The sequence below is a fragment of the Impatiens glandulifera genome, chromosome 2, assembly GCF_907164915.1.
Source record: "Impatiens glandulifera chromosome 2, dImpGla2.1, whole genome shotgun sequence".
NCBI lineage: Eukaryota > Viridiplantae > Streptophyta > Magnoliopsida > Ericales > Balsaminaceae > Impatiens > Impatiens glandulifera.
In genome coordinates this window covers 18,201,289-18,217,489 of record NC_061863.1, presented here as the reverse complement: position 1 = coordinate 18,217,489, position 16,201 = coordinate 18,201,289, and the positions used below count along the sequence as shown (strand labels likewise).

Here is a 16,201-nt window from a genome sequence, read left to right as displayed (position 1 = left end):
GATACTTTTCCTACGGCCCCTTTTGGTGGTTCGGTGGTCATTCGTGGTGGTCGTCGTCCACTTTGTTTGATACATATTTGTTTTGTTGTGCAAAACCAAAATCGCAAGCTAGTGCACGAAATTTGTATCATTTTCTAGATTGACAAAAAAAATTTGTATTAATCTTATGCTACTATAGTCCGAAGACTAGCTACGTGAGATAGCTAAGTGGTTCGCAACATCTTTTAGATCGACGAAAATTGTGTACTAGTCTAATGTTACTATAGTATGGAGACCAACTAAATGGGATAATCAAAGGGTTTGTGTCCATGTGCGAGTGTAGATCTTCTGCATATATATTAATCTCACACTACTATAGAACAAAGACCAGCTACGTGAGATAATCAAGGTATTTTCATCATCTTTTAGATTCATGAAAATTATATATTAATATCATACTACTATAGTCAAAGACTAGCTACGTGAGATAATCAATGTATTTTTATCATCTTCTAGACTGATGAAAATTGTATATTAATATCACACTACTATAGTTCGAAAATCAGCTACGTGATATATCCAAAAGATTGTCGTTTTTTTTAGATCGCCCACCCTACATCATTTTAAGATCAATACACTACCTAATTTTATTTTTTTATTTAGATTAATAATTTTAATTTATATATAATTCTATTTATAATACATTGTTACTTAATATATATATATAAATATTTTTTATAAATTTATTAAAATAAAATTGTTAATATAAAATATTTTAATTATTATTTTATTGTTTTAGTTCAGTATTTATTTAATAAAGATTTAATAGTTAATCTAAATAAATGTATTATATATATTATAATTTTAAAATAAAATCTTTTTATTAGAATAATTATAAGTAGATTATATATATAAATTAAAATTATTAATCTTATTAATTATAAAAATATTTTATTATTTATTATGATATTATTAAATAAAAATATGAAATATATATTTTAAATAAATTCATGTAAATCAAGATGAATTGGTTAAGTTTTTTTTTTTTTTTTTTTATAAATATGATATTCTTTTTAAAAAGTTTGATTTAATAAAATAATAACATTTACCTTGGTTTTGAAGTCATACATGGCACGCACAATCAAACACGGTCCAAGTCTGAATAAACCAACCTGCCGACTCTGCTGCAAATCCAAGACTCGAACTCGATCACAGATATACGCGTGAACCGGGGTCGCGCTTAACCCACCTTCTGCTCCACCTACCATGGCCAATTTGAAGACTGATTCTCCGCTCTCTCGTCGAATCGTCCGCGCTTTCCTCGATTTCCTTAATTCTGGTTCACTCTCTCTCTCTCTCTCTCTCTCTTACTCACTCTCTCTGTGTATCTTTATGTGTGCATCTTCTTTACGTCAATGTATTCTGTCTATTTGAACGGCAATATGCAGTGCAGATTTTAACAAAATAAAGACTAATTATTTGACTCTACGGATTGTAATCAGCTGAATTTCGTACTATGTACATATCTTCAAGCTGATGTTCGCTATCAAATCTTAAAACCCTATGGAGATTCTGAATTAAGATTAAGAATTTGGATGTTTATAAAATATAATTTTTAGTTTCAAAAATTTATGCAATTTTTTGTTTGAACTTTTTCTTGGAAATTTTTTGGATGAGATCTAAATGTGCCGATTATGCTTTAGTCTTATTAGGTTAGATATTGTCGGTTATCTATGCCAATATCCAATTTTGTGCATTTGATTTATATATATCTGATTTTGCTTATTATGTTGTCTGAATTCATTCTCTAACCTCAAACAACGAAGAATAAATGAATCATAAGATCCGTTTTAACTTAGTTTTTTATTCAAAACATGATCCATATGTTATCCTTGATTCTAAATAATAGGAGAGAATGTGTCTACTTCTACTGTTCAATTATGGATGTTATACATTTGTATATGTTGTTCTGGTGCATTTTGTTCATACAGCAGGATATGTCATTTTCATTAAAACCTACCAATATCTATTATGATTTTTGGGTACAGTTGAACCATCTCCTGGGGTTGACTATGAAAGTATTGAGGTAGCAAAAGAATGCTTGTCAGAGGTGTTTAATATACATCCTGATGATCACAGTCAAACTAAGCCTGATCAATTGGTTAGCATATTCAATTCGTTGGAAACAAATGAGCAACAAAAGCAATTATCAAAGGAATCAGCTGAGAGATCGTCTACAGACGTATCTTCAACATCCACGGGTCAAAACGTTTCTGATGCTAAGTTGTATGAGGGATCGCAAAATCTGGTTAGTAAATCTTGTTCATGATGTTCTTTATTCTTCTTCTTTTATTGTTTTGCTTTTGTTCGGACTATGTACGATACTCAACATGTTACCTTATAGGCTTAGGAAAAGGAGCTGGTAAAAATGCAATAGAAATAACTTTTATGTTACAGGAAGTTTGTAGGTGATATGCTCTATTTTGAAAATTTTATTTCGATTGTAATAGTTGTAACATCCCATAACTGATGCTGTATCTAACCCCTGAAATTGAAGTTTCTCATTACACCTGCCTATATTTACAGGCAATCGGGTTTGTATAAAATTGTGTCAAAATACATGTTCCAAGTTCTAACAGTTGGACCACCAAATTAGGTAGATTGCAATTTTCCCTTAGCAATATAAAAGTGCTTTTCTTGGTTCTCTTCTACCTTGTCTTTTGAAGAATATATCTACTTCTGCTTCTAATCCTGATGGCACCTATACCTTTACTTTCGTTCCATGCTTCTAATCTTTCAAGAATGACTGTTTACCAATCTTTATTTACTTTATGGTTTATGAAGATGGAGAGAAATTGTAACAAATCATTATCCTTATGTCAGTTCTAGGGTTAAAGGTAATAAGTTCGTTTAACAAACAAGGTTAATAATTTTATTTAATTTTTCCTTTATTTCTGGGAACAGAATCAAGGGGAAGATTCAGCAAAACAATCTTCTGTTTCGGGTGAGTATAGACTTAATTGATTAATACTTCATGCTATTTACATTTTTCTCAGACGAGATTGCTTGTTGACCTTGTTAAATGCATGAATGAAACTTGGCATTCAGAGGAGAATTGTATCCAATGTTAGGGAGTCCTTAATGTGAACTTTTATTATTTATAATTAATCTTACATCTGATGATATTTTTTCACTCATTTACCTGCCTGTATCAGGGATATTTGATGATGAACTTTTTGGGCAGTTTTTTGCTGCGCTTGAAAAAGATCGCTATTTTAAGCCTACATCTGATGGACTTGATGATCAGATTCAACTGGATAGGGCAACAAAGTCATTCCACAATGCCCTGAAAGTATTTTCTCTATTGTGCAAACTTCCCTCGTGAATTTATTCGTTCAAACTTTCTATTAAGTGATTCATTATAATCATAGATATCATGGCTTGTGTACAAAAGCTAGTTTATTGCATTCATCAATCTCAAAGTGCTAATAAAAATTCAGAGTTCTTCATTAGATATAAGAGTGACATCATGATAGTCCATTTTATATTCCTTTCATTCTGGGCACCATTAATCTTCGTATTGATCCAAATTTCAGTAGAGTAAAGGTTTAAAGAAAAGTTGATATTTTATTTTGGGAAAAAGAAAAGTTGATATTTTTAATAGCTAGTAAATGCAAGAGAATCCAAAAATGCCTTTGTAAGACTACAAAGAAGTATTAAAGGATTCTTATGCTCATAATATAACATAACAATCATGTCTACTCTAAATGAATAGCATTCCATATATAAAAGCTTGCGTCTTACAATGAACGAGATGGAATAAAAAGGCGAGAGCTACCACTCTCTTCTCAACCTCCAACATACATTTTAAAACATATTTGTATGAAGATTCGAACCCACGATCTTGTAGCAATGAGTCTTGGGTTTATCAATGAGCTAAGCGAGCCTTTTCAATCTCCAACATACCTACTGCCAACTTTTTGACTGTTATGGTTTAGATGGAGTCATTTGGAAAATCTAAGCTTTAGTTCTTCCACATGGTTCTGTTCCAATATGAAATTTTAACTGGATAACTTTTTACCCAGTCTTGCATATGGGAGTTGCCTTTTACTTACAGTTTAGATTTTTATCAATAACTGGTGAAGGCCATGTTGCAATCTTACTTGAAACATGAATTTATAACTTGTAGTCTATTCATACACCTCTAAATGACAATAATAAATGTTATATTTCAGGAGATGCAAAAAAATGGTGTCACGACGTTTGACAAGAAAAACCTTGCTGATGCTTTCAAAATTCTAGGTATGTACATGATTTTTACTTTATGGGAGCTACTATTGGTGTTTGAATGTTATTTATATGTATCCACTATTATTAATTTTTTCAAAGAATATCCTTGCTGCCTTCTGCCTACTTTAAGGTTCAGAGAGATAATAGGATGAGTTTCATAATCATGGTCGATTTATTTTTCATGTTGAATTATGATCCAGTGATGAAATTATACTCTGTTTTTCGTGTAGGAAACAAGGCCCTGCAATCACACTCACATTCTGATGCGGTTGAGCTGTATACATTTGCTATTTGTCTTATTAAAGACAATGCAATCTACTATTGCAACAGGTTCGCTAGAATATGCACTAATTCATTTTATTGATTTGCAAAGGAAGCTCCTATAATTGGTGATAATTTACAGCTGTAGTCGAGTGTTTCTAGTTTATATTGTCTGTTTATTCATTGCTTATGTGAAAGGTTGATTCTTTTTTGCTGAGTATAATCAGGTGTGGATTTGTGAAAGAGAGTGAAGAGAGAATACATAGAAAAAAGGGAACGGTGAGGGAAATTTTGCATGTGTACTAGGGCTTAGCAAACTCAATATTTGAGCAACACATGGTGTAAAAATGACTAGTGTTCTGTTGTAAGCCCAAGTTCTTAATGACGAACTTATTGAGTAGATTTAGGGTGCGTTTGATATAACTATAAATTAAGTGCCGCATGTTTTACTTAATTTGAAGTATTTGAAAATTAAATGCTTAATAACCAAATGCATATCTAAATTAATTACTTGATATGTAAGTTGATTTGATTAAATATGAAACTAATGTCGGAAAATTACATAAAAACTATTTTACCTATGGCAACATAATTTGATTAATTTCCTAGTGTTAAAATATTGACAGTACTTAACAAATTTCCCGTGGGTTATGATATGTATTATCAGGGCAGCAGCATACACCCAGATTCAACATTATGAAGAAGCAATTAGGGACTGCTTGAAATCTGCTGAAATCAACCCGAACTACAGCAAGGCATACAGCCGATTAGGCTTTGCTTATTATGCACAAGGGAAGTACAAGGATGCTATTGAGAAAGGATTTGTCAAAGGTTTGTTCTATAAATTTTTGTTGCATGTTAGGTTTGTTCTATACTTATTCATGAAAAATCTGGTTACATCCTAATTTCTATAAATTATGTTTATCTGGCTACAATTTTAGTATTGCTTTCCGCATATTACACATTAAAGGATGACAAATCTGGTTACATCTTAATTTCTAAGAGCATGTTTATTTGATGATTTTCTCTAGATTTTCTTTCTGATTCTGGTATTGCTATAATTTTTTTCTTCTTCTTACCGCAATCACACAAACTTTTAAGCATACTGGATCTAGCCATTCTTTTGTGCAAAATATCTCCAGGGTCCTAACATGGTTACATAGTTGTTTGAATAACTTGACTTCATGTTCTTTTCTATACACATATAACAGGGTTCCTTTTGTATATGCATTATTACTAGTCTTATTTGGGGATAACGGAATCCTTAGTGGCTTGCGATATATGGGAAATATGACATTAGATCAAATAGATGTTAGAACTAGGGGTTTTTATATTTGTATCCTTAGGTTTTTGTCCATCAATTCTGACCAGGGTTTGGCATGAAGTACTAGGAGCAAACTGTAACATCTAATAATAATGATTATAGAAATTAGGATTTTCAATAAAGAATGGAATGAGAGATCAGAGAAAGGAAGGTGAGACTTAGAAGATGGGGATGAGAACCTGTAAATGTCATTCCTACCCTAAACCCTACTCTTTATCCTTAAGTCACTCTTTTCATTGCATTCAGGATCTAACATTTCCATATATGTATACCCTATGAGCTTCACATTACAATATCTTGGTTTTCTGGCTCTTGTGATCAGTAATGCCAGCCTTACAAAAAAAACTCTCGAAGAACCTGTTTCTAATAGTAAGAATAACCAATTTTAATATCTATCATAATGTAGGCATTGATGCTATAATTCCGGTATTTCTTTTGTGTCTTTGTTATCTTTAGCTCGTCTTCAATTGATTTATATAGGAGGTAGGAAGCTCATGTTACTCCATGATCTTTCTAAAATGACTCTTACATCTCACCGTCATTTCTTATTTCCTGGTTAAATCCGTCACTGCAAAGAATTGGGATTGTGGAGTTATAACAATTGTGTATAGATGGTTTAAGAATTTAAGGGAAGCTTCTAAAGTAATTTGAACAAGCATGAACATCACTTTGAAGTTTGGATCCATGTAGACATATCAACTTTTATCCTAATATGTGATATTTTCTTTTGGCAGCATTGCTATTAGATCCAAATAATGCTTCTGTAAAGGAAAATATTCGGGTCAGTCACATCATCCATAGTCATTATTGTTTTATTATTATGATCTGTTTTTGTGATCCTTGGTTTCATAAACTTATTTTGAATTTGCAAATTAGTCAGCCGAGCAAAAATTGAAAGAGGAACAACAAAGGAGAGAGCATCAACAGGTAACCATAATAGAGATCACTTCGATTTGTGCAAAAGCTGTGGCAATTAAGAAGGTTTTCAGTAAATTGAGTCATAAGAAGATAAAGGGTCTTTGCTTCTGATTCAAAATTTATGATTATACCATGTCCCATGTGCAGCTTTTTTATTTTGTTTCCACACCTGGATACAGATTCAAATAAAAACACATACAAAAACTAAGCTTAGTCAGACAAATTTATAAATTTATTTCTTGATCTAAGATACAAAAACAAATTTATAAACACTTTTTATTTTGTTTCTGCATTTAGATTCAGATATCAAAACTAAACTTAGTAAGTGACATTTGTAAGAGACAGATTTATAAAAATTTATTTTTTGATCTGGATACAAAAACAAATTTAACAAGTGTTTCCAAATGAGGTAGACCCATATAACTGTACTTTTGTAAAAGGACCATTTTGATCAAAAGAAGTCAAGGCCTAAAGAGAAAAAAAGTTGAATTTTTCATATAGTAGACAATATCTGAATGTATACCTTGATGTCACAAGCATGAATACTCTCATTTTGAGCCTATTTGAAAATGGATATTTTGTTACAATTACAACGTTTTTTAATCATGAATTTAGATTAAAATGTGATTTTTTTTATTAAGAATCATCAAGAAAAAGTTGATAACAAACCAATGGAATTATCGTGGTATATTAACGTCTACCCCTCTTATTTACGTTTTATTTTGTTATCATCTCACAGAACTCAAATTCAACCGAATCTGGCCAAGGAGGATTCTCAACAAACCAGACCACACCAATTTCATTTAATATAAATGAAATGCCAGCAGACATTGCAAACATGCTCTCGGGAATTACTAGTAATTTTCAAGGAATGTCATCGAGTTCAGGTGCATCGACAGTACCAGAAATAAACATTAATCTGAATTCAGGGCAACAACATATGCCAAATGATATTGCCGGCACTTTGAGATCAATGATGGGAATGTTTTCTGGTGGTGCTGCTGTTCCAGGTGGGAATCCATCCGACGGTTCAAATGAAAGACAACCACAAAGTTAAGTGTCTTCCCCGACCCTCCCTTTTTTTTATTTATTTGTACTGTATAATATATGTTAATCTTAAGATATTTTGTATTTCAGTCTGGATTGACTAATGTTTTTTTGGGAGTTCCTTGATTTTTGTTTTTTTAGTAATAGAAAAATGATTAGTTTCTATTTTGCTAATAAGAATTGAAAGAATATGTTTTATAGATCCGTGCACTCATGTGTTATTAGTCCTTACTTCTTAGTGCTCAACTTGGAAAAACAGCTTGTCATGTCATTTTTTTTGGAGTTATTTTTTATTTAATTCAATTGAGAATTAGTTACATTAATAAATAATATTGATCTAAATGTTAAATTATATGAACAATTTGTAAAAATATAATTTAATCATATAATGTTGAGTTTTTTCAAAAACGAATATATTTAAGGATCTTAAATTATTTTGCTCTGGCCATGGTCAAAATTTTCAATTCATTTTGATGTTGGCTGTTTTGATGTGTTTTTTTATTTTGCAATAGAAAATATTTGTTGTTATGATGAAAAAAAAACTCTTATGTCAATTTGGATTATGATTTAATTTTTTTTTTTAAACAAACTTGATTTTATTATTATTATTATTTGATTATTTTAAGGAGAAAAACAAAATAAACTTAATTAGAACGATCTTATTGCGAGTTTTACCATTTTTTAAAATAAAATTTAGAATGAGCTATTTAAGTTAGTATACTATTAGTCTATTAATTATTTAATAACTAATTAAAGATATATATATAATTATTTTTAGTTATATATTTCCCTATTAATATTATATAATAAAATACAATTCTAATCTAATAATATAATATATTTTAAAATTTTCATTAAACTAATCTATATATATAATGATGCTTAATTTTTAAAGTGTCCGGATTGCCGGGTCGAGAGTTGTGGTTAATTTGGATACTTAGGTCGGATTGTGGGTTTAACCGTTTTTAAATTTAAAACGGTTAAAAATAAAATTAAAAATGCTAGAGGTATGTTTCGAACTTGCAACCTAACAAAACAAATACAACTCTTTAACCAACTAGGCTACAAAGACTTTATATTTTAAATTCAACACCAAATTTGATAAACGCGGGACGTTTTAATATTAATATAAGTTCAACTTTTTAATATTAATATAAGTTCAACTTTTTAACTAACTAATCTATATATATATATATATAATGACTACAACTTGCAACTTAACAAAATAAGTACAACTCTTTAACCAACTAGGCTACAAAGACTTTATATTTTAAATTCAACACCAAATTTGATAAACGCGGGACGTTTTAATATTAATATAAGTTCAACTTTTTAATATTAATATAAGTTCAACTTTTTAACTAACTAATCTATATATATATATATATAATGACTACAACTTGCAACCTAACAAAATAAGTACAACTCTTTAACCAACTAGGCTACAAAGACTTTATATTTTAAATTCAACACCAAATTTGATAAACTTGGGACATTTTAATATTAATATAAGTTCAACTTTTTAACTAACTAACTAATCTATATATATATATATATAATGATGTTGAGTAAATGGATTTTGGGTCGGATTGTGGGTTGACCCACCCATAAACTTAAAACGATTAAAAATAAAATTAAAAATGTTATCCGTAATTTTTTTTTACGGTTTTTTATATTATTAATCGTGCAAATGCACAGGCTAGTTTCTTTTATAACGTGTAGAAAAAAGGGACAAATATATCAATAAAAAAATGTTATTATTTCAATTAAATCTCTTATAAAGAGTGACATATATAATGATACATTATAAGATAAATCAAATATATTTTTTTTAAATATATAGTAATATTATATTATTTTAATCTCATGGTATAACCAAAAGAATCTAAAAATCAATTTGAATATGGTACTAAAAATATCAAATACCAAAAAAAATATAACAAATTGAAATAATAATCCAAAAAAAAATCACATTCAATTTTCCCTTTAACAATTTACCAATAGAATTTTGTGACAAACTTCTAAATAAGTTGCAATATGCCAAATCAAAACCCAATACATACAAATTTTCAATAAACTCAATTATTCAATTACATGACAATAATACTTAGATTTGTTTCACTAGAAACAAAAAAAAAAGATCTTCATACCTCACCAATAAAGAGAATGAAAAGTGACTTATGCATCAGACTTCATAAGCTCCTCAACAGAAGATCTGTACTTGGCAATAAGCTCCCTGAAAATAAAAATAAACTACTAAATCAATGTTTCAATAGTTACAAAAGATTTTCATTAGTACTGAATCATAAGATCTATGCATACTTCCGCTGAGCTAGCATCCTTTCACTCTCTTCCAATTCGCATTTCTGACCTTCAACTGTCTACAAACAATTATTGGAAAAAAATCCATCAGATTTCTAATTAATTCATTTGTTGTTCATTCTTTCCCTTGGGGAAATTGTAAATGACATCTTCTAGCATATATTTCAAGATCAATGCATAAGTTGTTACCATTGCTTTTCCATTAATCGACCCTGATATAGAGTTGAGAAGCTGTTGGCACTTCTCAAACTGATTGTTCAATTCATTCACCTTTACAATCAGAAAAGAACCAATCATTATTAAGAACAAAACAACCAAACAGTCATTAGTCAATGGAAATTAGAAGAAGAACCACAAACCAATGAATCAGAATGCTGATCGCGGGTTCCATTATCAATCACGTCTGCTAAATTCTCCACCAACTGCACAGATTAAGAACTTTTCTTAGCAACCGGGAAAGGAGAACCAGAATGTAAAATCCCACACTGCTCCAAATTAGGGATATGTATTTCTTTCATCATACGTGAAGGAGATGGAATTGAGAAGCGAGTGGCTGCTGCTGTTGCTGTTGTTGAACTTGTTGCAGATGATATCTTTGTTGTTGTTGCAATTGCAATGGCGATTGTTGCTGCTGTTGTTGCACTTGCACTTGCACCTGCATTGGCGATTGTTGTTGTTGTTGTTGCAACTGCAATGGCGATTGTTGTTGTTGTTGCATTTGCAATGGTGACTGCTGCAACTGTAATGGTGATTGTTGTTGCTGTTGCAACTGTAATGGTGAATGTTGTTGTTGTTGATGATGTTGCTCCTGTTGTGGTTGAAATTGTTGTTGTTGTTGTTGGAGAAACTGTTGTGATTGTTGTTGAAGTTGGTGGAAATGTTGTTGTTGGAATTGCTTAAATTGTTGTTGCTGCTGCTGCTGTTGTTGCAACTGTTGTTGTTGTTGTTGTTGTTGAAGATAGAGATGATCTTGGCTTGAGGGAGTAGCTGGGCTTCCATGGACAGAAATGTTGGGGATCATTGACCAGCTTCCACTCCCTCCATAAGAATGATCCATTCCGCTTCAATCAGAATCCTCCGCTGGAGATAACTCAAAGTTTATATTCATTATTTTAGAGTAGTAGGTGCATAGGTATATTAAGTGGTTCAGTTGAGTAATAAAAAAATCTAAAAATTAATTCAGACCTATGGCTTCGGCTTTTAAAATTTTTAACCGTTGGTTGTGGTTGAATGTCGGTTCGGTTTGGTCGGTTAGTCAGTATAATCGTTAACTGAGATATGACTAGAAGCAGTAGCTATAAAACAATATTACTAAAACAGTCAAACTAACCAGTTAGCAACTAATTATAGCAATTATACCTCTTATTAAAGAGCTGGCCTACCAAATGAAATTGACACTAAAATAGTCAAACTAACCAGTTAGCAACAAATGTTATAGAACATAACAGTGATCAAACAAAAACACCAAAACTAGATGAAAATCACTTACAATTGTGTTTGTACCAAACACGTGAACAAATAGTACTTTCTTGGGTTTAGGAACTTTCTTATCTAAAATTTTGGAAATCTTAAAACAAACATAAATAGACGAAACTACAACAAGAAAATATATTCCAGCTGCAAATAACCAAATTTGAACACGACAAAGAGATTTGAAATGCCAACGTCAATTAATACTTGATGCAAACATATGTGTAGCCTAAAACTTGTACAGAAACCAAAAGGATATTAGATTAGTAAACCCAAAAGATTTTCAGAAGAAGCTGCTCTCGAATAAGCCTTGAGATGGGTCTAAAAGTAATAGGCATTAGGGTAATTGTGGGTGAGATTGATTCGTTTTTTTAGCTAAACATCTATATTCAGCCCTATATCTGATGAATCAGACAAATCATAAAGGATCAGTTTATCAGATTTTAATTGAACAACTCACTACCTTTTAATTGAGCAAATGTAGCAAATACAATAGACAGTAGAGCAGTTTGTATAAATATTTTTAACTGAACAAATGCAGCAATATGTTATAGCCCAATAACCTATTAAAGTTTTCTAGTTCACCAATGAAATCAAGTAGCAATAGCAGTTTTAAATCTTTAACACTTGCAGAAAGTACACCAATAAAACGCAAATAAATCATTTTTATTCCTAACTTCGAAAAGTGAATCAGTTAAGCTAACTAGCAATAGAGGGTATCTAAGTGATCAAAGAAATTGGCCAAATTTGTATATATCATGATCAGTTAATTTGGGATTTATTTGACTAATTCTAATGTCTAATAAATTATGTTACAGATTATGAATGTAATTGTAAACTAAGAGATTATAAGACTTACCCGTTACAGTTAGCCGAACAACCAAAAGAATGAAGAACAGAAAGAATAAGATGCCCGCCGATTGCTTCTTGAACTGTCTTACACAAAGATTTAAGAATCAGCAATCTACTTACCTAACAGAATGCAATCTTACTTGATTAATCGCTAATGTTTACCTAATGCCGATTACTGAAAGTCCGAATCGTCGTTCGAGAACCCTAGATTCTTCACTGGCCGTCGAACGATCCAAGAGTCGAAGAGAAAACCCTAAGTTGATAGTTCTTCAGAATTCATTACAATAATTGCTTTCAAAACGACGTCATTTTGTCCGGTTGTTAGGCCTGGGTGTCCGAACCGATCAGGTCCGGTTCATAACCGACTATTTCCAATTATCATAATTGTTTTTTTAGAATATAATACATGATAGTAAGAATAAATTCTCAAATTACCTAATTCTCCTCATTTTTCTGTCTTGTTTAGAGTTGTAAATATTTATTTTAAAATAATTAAAATATCTAACACTAAATAATTTGGTGACAAAAAGTAAAATTCAAATCCAAATAATTTATTTATTTATCGTTCATATTTTATATGAATTTTAAAATATTTCAATTCAAGCTATACTGGGAGATCTAAGTAAAGTTCAAATATTTAACTTTTAATACCTAAATTACATGAATACTTAAAAGTACTTTTTCAAAAATAAATAAAAGGACTTATATTACACTACATTACATTCATAATTAATTAGATTATTTTTTTTAAAAAAATAAATAAAAAGAAAAATAATGTTATTCATTTTCTATTCATTATTCTTCTCCTAATCTTACATGTTTACAAAGAAAAAGAAAGAAAGATTCATGTTTCTTTTAATTATTAAAATATTTTTAAAAAAATGACAATGTTAAAAATTTGAAACAATTAAAAATATTAAAGTTTTACTAACGAGGACGACCGATTTAAAATTCGACAAAGACAAAATGTAATTGTGCCTTATATATTTGTTAGGAATAATTTATTTGAAATAGTTTGTTGAAAATAAAATGAAATAGTTATTATGTATATAAAAAAAAAAGGTTTACACTAGAAAGAAAAAGCAAATGAATAAACACAAAATAAATAAATGTATGATAGTAGAAAAATTCCATTTTTGTGAGGCTAAACTAAATTGTGTCCACAAGAATTTTGTTGCATATTAAGCACCTCACATTCATCATACAATTATCCACTCTCATTTTCTTTCTCAATCTCTAGATAAAACTTCAAATATCATCACTAGAAAAATCAAACATCATCCTCCCAATTAGAATTGCTCCCATATTCATCTTCTTCTTCTTCCTCCTCCATTGACCAATAATGGCTCTTGAGAATTGCTTACAGGTTGGAAGAATTACAGCCACTTGCAGATCAGTTGGTCTTCCACCCTCTCACCATTCTTCTTCATTCAAAGAAAAACTCCTTTTACCCACTAACAAGAAGAAGTTCAACTTCAGCAAATCATCATCCCTCAACCTAACTCCCCGGAGTGTTCCCTCAACCGTCTGCAAAGCTCGTGAAGCCATAAACGAAGGTTAATTTTTTCGAACCCATAACCTTAAGAACATGAATTATTGCAATATGAGCTCTGGGTTTTCAAAAAAATGTTATCTTTGAAATGAAATCTGAATTTATATATGGTTGCAGTTCAAGTGGTGACAGATTCAAGCTGGGACAAACTTGTTCTTGGAAGTGAAACCCCTGTTCTGGTTGACTTTTGGGCACCATGGTGTGGGCCGTGTAGGATGATAGCTCCGGTTATTGATGAACTTGCAAAGGAGTATGCTGGAAAACTATCATGTTACAAGCTTAATACCGATGACAGTCCAAATATAGCAACAAAGTATGGGATAAGAAGCATACCTACTGTTTTGTTCTTTAAGAATGGAGAAAGGAAGGAGAGCATCATTGGAGCTGTTCCAAAATCTACTCTCACCACCACAATAGAGAAGTACATTGATTCTAGTTAGCTTAATTTCATTATATCTGAATTTAATTATCAGATCCCCAATTGTTATTTTTAATTACATAAAACTACTCTTTTCTCTCTTTATATATGATCTTGTGTAATATGTGGTCATGAATGTATGTATATCTTCAAGTCAATATCACAATTACCTAATGTCATGTAAATGTCATAATCACAATTCTCAACTCAAGGTTAGAACTTGTTCTTTATAGGGTTCAATAATTCTACTAGATTATAATTAGATAATCTGTTTTCTTTAGAAATTTTGAAAAATTGATTTTTTTGAATGAAAAAAAGACTAAGAATATTTTATATTTTGATTAATTAGTTAAGTAAGGATTATAATTAAGGTCTGGATTATTCAAAATAAATATAACTAATTAGCATATTTTTACTTCATTTTACACATTTTAATAGATTATCTTTTAGGATATTAGAGAAGCTAAAAAGTTAAGTGATTATCCTGTGATAAACTCAATTAGTTATTACTCAATTTACCATCCCAATTAATTAGGAATTATTTTATTATTCTCTTTTTTTACTCTATAACTAAATGTCATAAATTAGATATATTAACAAATAAAAATATTTAGCAACACAAGTTCGTTTTCATTCTTGATTACTGTTTTCTTCTTCAACGGTGCATATACTTTTTCTTTAATCCTACATATTTTCAGTTCATCTTGGTATACCAAAAACTCCAGCAAGATTATAAGTGACAAAAACTAGAATGTTCTTTCTAAAATATCACTAAAGTTGGACCAAAATAACTATGTAATGAGAAATCACATAATGCAATCTAATCAAACATCTTATTGGAGAAGAAAATCTGCTATTGAATGCGCGCTTATCGCTCGAGACGGCATAATCAAGAATATCAAGAATCCACAATTTGAAGAAGGAGAGATTCAAGACTCAATAATACTATATTTGTTAATTTATACACTTAAGAAAATAATTTTGCACAAATTGCCACAAAAACAAACTACACGACAAGATACTTTGATTAGCCATAAAAACTGTGTTTTCTAGTCAATCTTAATAGGATTGAAACTACCAAATCAAACCTAAAAAAGGGGAAACTTCACAATATATTAGCATTTCTTACCAAATATGAAATCTATAGGCCACTCACTTGCAATTTCTAGACAAAATGTTCAAGATATTGATCTGATTTTTATATATATTCAATGGCCTTGAACTAGACTTCGAATCACTTGTCTTTGCCATCACAATAAGAGTTGAACCTATAAGTCTCAATGAACTTATGAGACATCTATTAAATCACGAACAAAGACTTATTTTCTCTGGTCAAGCTAATAATTTTTCTATGAACGTCCTTGCTTGTCATGAGCTCGATCCTAATAAAACAAAAAATATATAACCCTTATGTCAACACTATGGGTATTTTTATTAAAATAAAATGAAATTCAATTCAAAATTAACTACCTAGCATCAATTCAAAATTTTATAAACAAAATCACCCATAGCAAGTCAAAGTGTTTAAGCTGGGCAAAATACATCCCTACAGAGTTCAAGCTAACAGGAACATGGGATTACAACTTATCCAAAACAATCAAACCCCTATATCAACACTATAACATTTGTTTTGAAAAATAAAATGAGTTAAACACTTGAACCTCTTTAGTGCTAAGCAAAACGATGAACGAATACAATAAATAAGTAGGGATGCAGGAAAAGATGTTTCTCCCCAACATATGTCTGTTGACGAGCCGACTAGTGAGAT

The 16,201-nt window shown here is 30.4% G+C and overlaps 3 protein-coding genes across 3 annotated transcripts; 2 read left to right on the top strand and 1 right to left on the bottom strand.

The window, feature by feature from the left end:
• The first annotated feature begins 1,117 nt into the window (after window positions 1-1,117).
• LOC124927854 (small glutamine-rich tetratricopeptide repeat-containing protein) lies at window positions 1,118-8,019 on the top strand. The gene is made up of 10 exons (XM_047468341.1): window positions 1,118-1,318; window positions 2,028-2,287; window positions 2,944-2,983; window positions 3,195-3,331; window positions 4,215-4,281; window positions 4,500-4,599; window positions 5,198-5,361; window positions 6,589-6,635; window positions 6,731-6,781; window positions 7,512-8,019. Exons 1-10 carry the CDS (start codon window positions 1,246-1,248, stop codon window positions 7,827-7,829), a joined length of 1,257 nt encoding a protein of 418 aa, XP_047324297.1. The 5' UTR covers window positions 1,118-1,245; the 3' UTR covers window positions 7,830-8,019.
• Window positions 8,020-9,757: 1,738 nt separating this feature from the next.
• LOC124926452 (mediator of RNA polymerase II transcription subunit 9) lies at window positions 9,758-12,731 on the bottom strand. Its single transcript, XM_047466679.1, has 7 exons — window positions 12,626-12,731; window positions 12,471-12,543; window positions 10,665-11,221; window positions 10,501-10,563; window positions 10,331-10,411; window positions 10,142-10,200; window positions 9,758-10,055 (listed from the first exon to the last, which is right to left on the bottom strand). The coding sequence occupies exons 3-7, from the start codon at window positions 11,196-11,198 to the stop codon at window positions 9,998-10,000; spliced, it is 795 nt and encodes a 264-aa protein (XP_047322635.1). The 5' UTR covers window positions 11,199-11,221; window positions 12,471-12,543; window positions 12,626-12,731; the 3' UTR covers window positions 9,758-9,997.
• A 990-nt stretch (window positions 12,732-13,721) lies between these two features.
• Window positions 13,722-14,533, top strand: LOC124927557 (thioredoxin-like). The gene is made up of 2 exons (XM_047467997.1): window positions 13,722-14,019; window positions 14,133-14,533. The coding sequence occupies exons 1-2, from the start codon at window positions 13,806-13,808 to the stop codon at window positions 14,453-14,455; spliced, it is 537 nt and encodes a 178-aa protein (XP_047323953.1). The 5' UTR covers window positions 13,722-13,805; the 3' UTR covers window positions 14,456-14,533.
• The last annotated feature ends 1,668 nt before the right edge of the window (window positions 14,534-16,201 follow it).

Coding starts and splice junctions, on each gene's coding strand:
- LOC124927854 (XM_047468341.1), top strand. CDS start 1,246: ATGGCCAATTTGAAGACTGATTCTCCGCTCTCTCGTCGAATCGTCCGC. Junction 1,319..2,027: donor CCTCGATTTCCTTAATTCTG/GTTCACTCTCTC, acceptor TTTTGGGTACAG/TTGAACCATCTCCTGGGGTT. Junction 6,782..7,511: donor AAAGGAGAGAGCATCAACAG/GTAACCATAATA, acceptor ATCATCTCACAG/AACTCAAATTCAACCGAATC.
- LOC124926452 (XM_047466679.1), bottom strand. CDS start 11,198: ATGGATCATTCTTATGGAGGGAGTGGAAGCTGGTCAATGATCCCCAAC. Junction 10,412..10,500: donor ATCAGCATTCTGATTCATTG/GTTTGTGGTTCT, acceptor CTGATTGTAAAG/GTGAATGAATTGAACAATCA. Junction 10,056..10,141: donor AGGATGCTAGCTCAGCGGAA/GTATGCATAGAT, acceptor TTTTATTTTCAG/GGAGCTTATTGCCAAGTACA.
- LOC124927557 (XM_047467997.1), top strand. CDS start 13,806: ATGGCTCTTGAGAATTGCTTACAGGTTGGAAGAATTACAGCCACTTGC. Junction 14,020..14,132: donor TCGTGAAGCCATAAACGAAG/GTTAATTTTTTC, acceptor ATATGGTTGCAG/TTCAAGTGGTGACAGATTCA.